Consider the following 6,000-nt stretch of genomic DNA (forward strand, 5'->3'; position numbering starts at 1 on the left):
GCTTTATAATTTGACAAATGCTACTAAGCAACTTGACCCAGGTCACATCAAAAACTTAGTGACCAAGCCAAATGCAAGTAACTCTTCTCCCCAACATTAGCCCAGACAGCTTGTATGGAGAGAAACAGGCCCAGTTGCACAGCCATGCTTGCATGAGACAAAAGAGGCTTTTTCCAAATGCCATTGTTTATTGAAGTAAGACAGAAGCAGGTTAAAAGCTACCCAGATGGCCCTTCTAAAAGCTGCAAAAGATCCTCCTATCAACCATTCACACAGGCTTTCCCTCTCTTAATGGCTCAGAACATAGTAAATAAAACTGAGTGAAAAAAGTTCCTTCGTGTCTTAGCCTCATTTTCCTCCTGTTGTTCTCTTCCAGAGCTCACTCCTAACCAGGTCATCTTGCTGCCAAGGCAACGGCCTGCAATGTCGCTCACCAACAGAGGAGTTGCCCTTTCTTTGTGTGTGTACACGAAAGTCAGAGTGGAAACAACTGCCTGTTTCCAAAGAGACAAGATCCCTGCTGATGCCCACAACAAGGCAGGACCCAGGGGTCTCGTGCCCTGTGGGGGTCCAGCAGGATGGCAGAGCTTTGTCTTGGAGGCCAGGAGCTGGGGTCCCTCTGCCACACTGACCCACAGCCAGGCTCTGCACAGCTTGGGCAGCACCGCTCAATAGCTGAGACTGGGCTACCAGTCTACATGGAGGTTCACACCATGTGAACTAGGGCACTGGCAGTTAAACCGTTGGGCTTTAAATTCCTCATGTTCTGAACTGTGATCTAGATTATTCAATCTAAGCGGATTTTAAAAATCTGAAGTATTTAAACTGTTACTGCGCATTGTACTACCAATGCCAGGCATAAGTAGCTGGGTTTTGGGTTTTTTTTGAGAGTTAAAATAGTAAAATCTGCCTTAAAATCATAAAACTGTTTACAAAGACTGATTTAAAATGTGGGGGATCAGGTTTTCAAGCCTTTCAATCAGTAGCTTCTAGACCCCTGAGACAACCTTGCTGGTGAGCAAGTATCACACTGCTGTTAACACTGTTCTTCACTTTCACTGGCAAAACAACTTTAAAAAAAAAATTAATTTCACTGTGACTGCAGACCATGTTAGAGGATCTCAGGGGCAATGCTCACCACAGGTTAGCACCACAGATTCAAACTGTGCCCGCTTCACATTACGGGAAAAAACTTTAAAAAAAAAAATTAATTTCACTGTGACTGCAGACCATGTTAGAGGATCTCAGGGGCAATGCTCACCACAGGTTAGCACCACAGATTCAAACTGTGCCCGCTTCACATTTTTCAAGATCTTCTCCCCCACCTCCCCAAAAAACCTTTTTGAAAATGAAGTACTCTTTCAAATAAGTCTGAATCTTTTCATTCTCACAGACAGAACTGTAAGAAAAAAATATTTAAAAATCACAGTTGCTATAAAATACATGATAAAAATCCCTGGAGTTGGCATCACTATGCATAAAGCACGTGCCTCCTTTGGTTCTGCATCACTGCCCACCTGAGGGGGAGAAGGACGCAGTGTGGACAGGAGCCCCAGTTGCTGTGACTGCTGGTGGAGCTCTATGGGAACTGAGGAGAAGGGAAGGAGGGTATCTGAGCAAGTTGTTGTAGAGCAGTCAGGAACCTGGGGCACAGGACAATTCCTAACAGCGGCGTTCAGCACGACCATTGTGTGCTGAGTGCCTGCTCCAGTGCCTCAAGTCCACCTGCATCAGGAGAGCCTGCTGGAGCTGGCCCACAGTCCCTGAGGCTCTCCCCGCTTCCCACATGACATTCAGAGTAGGGAATCGCAAGCCTCCTAGCTCTTTGACCCTTCAAGTAAGCCTCCAATGGCACTGTACAAGTAGTTACAGAGTAACCTGATTACTGAACCAAGCTGCTCCTTAATCTTAACAAAAGGAACATCGCTTTGACTGAGAGGTGGGACTAATGGCAGGCGGGCCCCTTCCTTGAGAAGCCCCCTGCAGCAGATGACAGTTTCATTCTCTGCTGTGGCCCACAATCCTCCCTAAAGAGATAGTAAAAGAGATCTCTGGCAAGACTGTTCTCTAAAAAGAAATTTTGATAGGCAGGTTTCTTTGTTTTGTGTATGGGTAGTCGGGAAGTTCCTCGAAGCAGGAATTAATAAAACACGAGACCACAGATTCCATAATGCAGCAGATGTAGAGTGTTTCATATGAGTGCTGGTTGGCTTTACCAGACCTGTGCCACATCTATGGATTATTTCTTTAATGCACCTTTATCTAAATGGACTGTATGACCAGTTTCAGTGTTTTCCAAGGTAAGTAGTCACTAAGGTCCATCTCAGAAGCTGCTTGAAAAGATGAAGAGGGCACTTAGAGTTGCATTACTTCTTAAAATATGAGGAGTAGAATGAATGCCTCACGCGGTATACAACATTAGTGGAAATGCAATTACAGTGAAAGCAAGGATGAAGTTTGCTTTACTCTGAAGTAGATGTCATTTGGATGTTTTTACATCCAAAACCAACAAACAAGAACATACACATAAAAGTTACATAATATAAAATGGAGCAAAAGTGAGTTTAGAACATATCTGTCATCAGGGACAGCTTAAAAGCATTTGAAGTAAACTGCAGTTAGTTGTAAAGATTTCAACTTCATTAGCAAACTGTGACTGAAAGAACTGTTCTCACTTTCCAATAGTAATTGAATATTTAAGTGATCTTGGACTGGACTGTGATAATGTAAGCCACATTTTGAAACAATGAAGGAACCCCACAGCAACCTACAAACTTGGATTTTATGCAAATTAGAGGTTAGTGAAAACACTTTAATTCAAATTGACAAAAAAGACTCAATTTAAGGTAAAGAAAAAAACACCAAAAATCCACATCATGATGAAAACAGAAAAACCCACAACACCACCCTCAAATCTTTGCCAGTCCTCTCTCCTAGGACTGCAAATGAGTTCACTTAGTGCGCTTGAAAGAAATTAGTAGGCAACGCCTCTAAAACAGATGCCACCCAAGTTTCTAACATCCAGATCTCAAAGTATCTCAGTCCTGCTCTTCAGTATCCCCAGAACGTTTTGACTGCATATGCGATGTTACTCTAACACTATGGCAGTACATGTACTCCTGTCCAGTCTTTTAACATTACAGCGTAATTTACACTCCTGTAAGCTTTTCTATTGCCAGCCAAATCCTGATCCAGCTGTTCTTACCCAAAATATCCATCCTTGCTCTGCAGTTGCCTCAGTCACTTTAGATACCCAGAATCTTACTGGTACAATGTTTTCCAGTAGAGTCCAAATACCTGGTGATTTTCCAGTAAATAAGGCCAATCTTATTTTAACTAATGCCAATTTACACCATTCCTACAGGCACATCTCTGTATCTCAAGTGATAAGCGGAGTGCAATGACATACTGTAATCAAGGAATAGATCCCCACTGCAAGTGACAGTTTTATTGGATAGCTCAGTATTTAGGGATTTTTTGCTTTCATGCCATAACTCAGTACAAAGTAGAAGCCACCATTGCCTCACCTTCTCAGCTAACAGCTCTCGGATCTTGCTTGCCTGCAAGCGGAATTTGAAGAGCTGGGACTCCAATGCAAGGCATCGCTTTTGCCAGTCCATACAGCTACTGTTCTCCACTGTGAGTTCTGCCATTGTGAAGTTAATCATCCACTTGGGATGTCATCTGAGGTACTCTAAAAATCCTACAGAAGAAAGGGGGGAAAAAAAAGAAAAAAACAAAAAAACATATTTTAGACAGGCAAACTTTTCACCCCTTGTGCCTAGTCTTCCTTGGTCCTTCCTACAGGACTGGTAACAAAGGCCATTTCTGCTGCAAGCAGAAGATGAAATAGTAATATCCCAAGTTATTGATATCACCCTCTGCCAGAGGTCACTCTTTTAATGGATAACAGAAAAATATTCAAATAAACTTTTACCTTTAGAGTGAGTAAATAATTTACTAATGCATCATACCGTATATTCCACAAACAGCCTTACTGCCATCCTTACAGCCTTGCTCAGCATCTACCTATAGACTAGAAGCATTTTCACTCCTGCCTCCTTTGTACCAGCATGGCTGTAAACTCTCAAATCACTAAAACCTCTTAAATGTAACTCGGGTCACATACCCATTATTAACTTGGGGCACTAGTGCCTTATCTCATACACATTGTGTTAAGAAGATGTGATGTATAAAGCAACAGTGTTCCCAATCCCTAACTACTTTATACAGTCAGTCCACAAGAGTGGAACAGTAGCTGTACCACGGTATCTAAACAATCACTCTGTTAAAACATAGAGATCCCAGTCAGGAATAAGCTAGGGCTGAAGACAAAACATGCAGGTCTGCTGAAGTTCTTGTAGACATCAAGCAATACAACTCCACAAAGTGGAAAAAGCTGTGGTTTTTGAAGTTGTTTTATTTTCTTATTCAGCAACTGTTCTGATATTTCAGATACTTTGTGCTTATTTTAAAAGATAGGTAAAATGTAGGTAATAAGCATCCGTAATCAAATTCAGGCATTTGTCAGCATTCACAACATAGTACCAACTCAGTGTGTGCAGTTCAGCAGCCAGCTGCATAGCCCTACAATAACAAATGTTTACAAAGCCAGAGCAGTTATTAGTTCATCAGCTTCATCAAAACACTGAAACCCACACTTATTAAAGGAACTTCTCACCTGCTCACAGGCAAACTTGGTGCTTTCCTGAACTGGGGCCAAAGCAACACGTCAAGACTTGGTAGAGTGCAGTGAAGTCGCTCAGCCTTATTGCCTTTACATCTGCCTTTGCAGGCTGGGAAAGCTTAAGATGTCCCTCTAGTTGTACCCATTCGCCAGGACACCTGGCTCATATTTTGCATGTAAAAGACCTGAAATTCAAGTTACCCTAAGTATACATAAGAGTGTAAGTATACATAACACAGCAAGCCCTTCTAGCCAGCTATCTCCCTGCTGTTGTGAATTAAGGAAGACAGATTTTATACCCTTTAGCTACAAACATTACCTCTAAGTTATTTTATATACAGGTTACTTCGTTCAGTAACAGAAAGTTTTCCAGACAGCGAGTTGCTTGCCTTTCTAACAATTTGGGAAATCCTGTTCTAGGTCAGAAGGTAGGTTTAAGTAAAACAAGAAAGAGGCACACTCATATTTGGTACTGCATCACTGAAAACACTCTGCAATAGGAAGGAAGACCAGAATTCTACAAGCAGCACACCTCTAGCTTTACAGAAATACAAAGGTGATCCTTTTCCACAGCCCAGTCCAGCGCATTGATTTAATCTCTAGCCCTAGCTCCTTGCCAGGCATTTAACCGGGCTACTTTTGGCACATTTCACAGCATTGTAGGGTGTCCCCCTTAGGTAGTGCTATCAGACCTCCTCAAGCCAAAAGAGTACACTAAGTCATGGAATGATCCTGCAACACCATAAGGTTGTTTATAGCTAACTCTGTTCTGGACACCATAATTCAGCTCTCAAATGAGATTCTTTTATCTTTCATACAGGTATAAAGAGATTTTATTTTTATTCATAGAGTTTAAGTCCAAAGAGGACATATGAATGAATGGGATAAACTTTAATGGCACAAAGTAAAATTAATCTGATTTACCACACAGCTTACGCCAGAGCAAAAGCAATTTCCTCAGATAGTCCATAACTTCTGGTTGAACTAAAATACCCCATTCTGAATAGGAAGTCTAAGACTGGGACAGATATCTTGAATCATTAAGTTTCATTCCTTCTCACTCTGGACAACTGCATCACATAATCCCTTTCATAAATGAATGCAGCCCTTCCCTAGAATCATGCAGGTAGTTTTGCTCCCACTATTCCTGTTATTCTAGAACCTCACCCCTCTAATGAGCTACCTTCTAATTACCAGCATAAATGTAGTCATAACCAGCTTGTATCTGTTCATTCTTGTAGAATACTGCCCTTCAGCTTAGCTAATTTTTTTCCCCTCCCTCATATTTACCCCTTGGTATATTTATAGATATC

The 6,000-nt window shown here is 41.6% G+C and overlaps 1 protein-coding gene across 1 annotated transcript in view; it reads right to left on the bottom strand.

Moving 5' to 3' along the window:
• The window catches only part of PLEKHH1 (pleckstrin homology domain containing, family H (with MyTH4 domain) member 1), a 44,906-nt gene extending 41,253 nt beyond the window's left edge, over positions 1 to 3,653 (bottom strand). Inside the window, exon 1 of the mRNA XM_009883482.1 lies at positions 3,528 to 3,653. Within this exon, the coding sequence (XP_009881784.1) occupies positions 3,528 to 3,653 (126 nt within the window). The remainder of the gene's footprint in view (positions 1 to 3,527) is intronic.
• Between the last annotated feature and the right edge of the window lie 2,347 nt (positions 3,654 to 6,000).

The sequence above is a fragment of the Charadrius vociferus genome, unplaced genomic scaffold (assembly GCF_000708025.1).
Source record: "Charadrius vociferus isolate BGI_N301 unplaced genomic scaffold, ASM70802v2 scaffold34, whole genome shotgun sequence".
NCBI lineage: Eukaryota > Metazoa > Chordata > Aves > Charadriiformes > Charadriidae > Charadrius > Charadrius vociferus.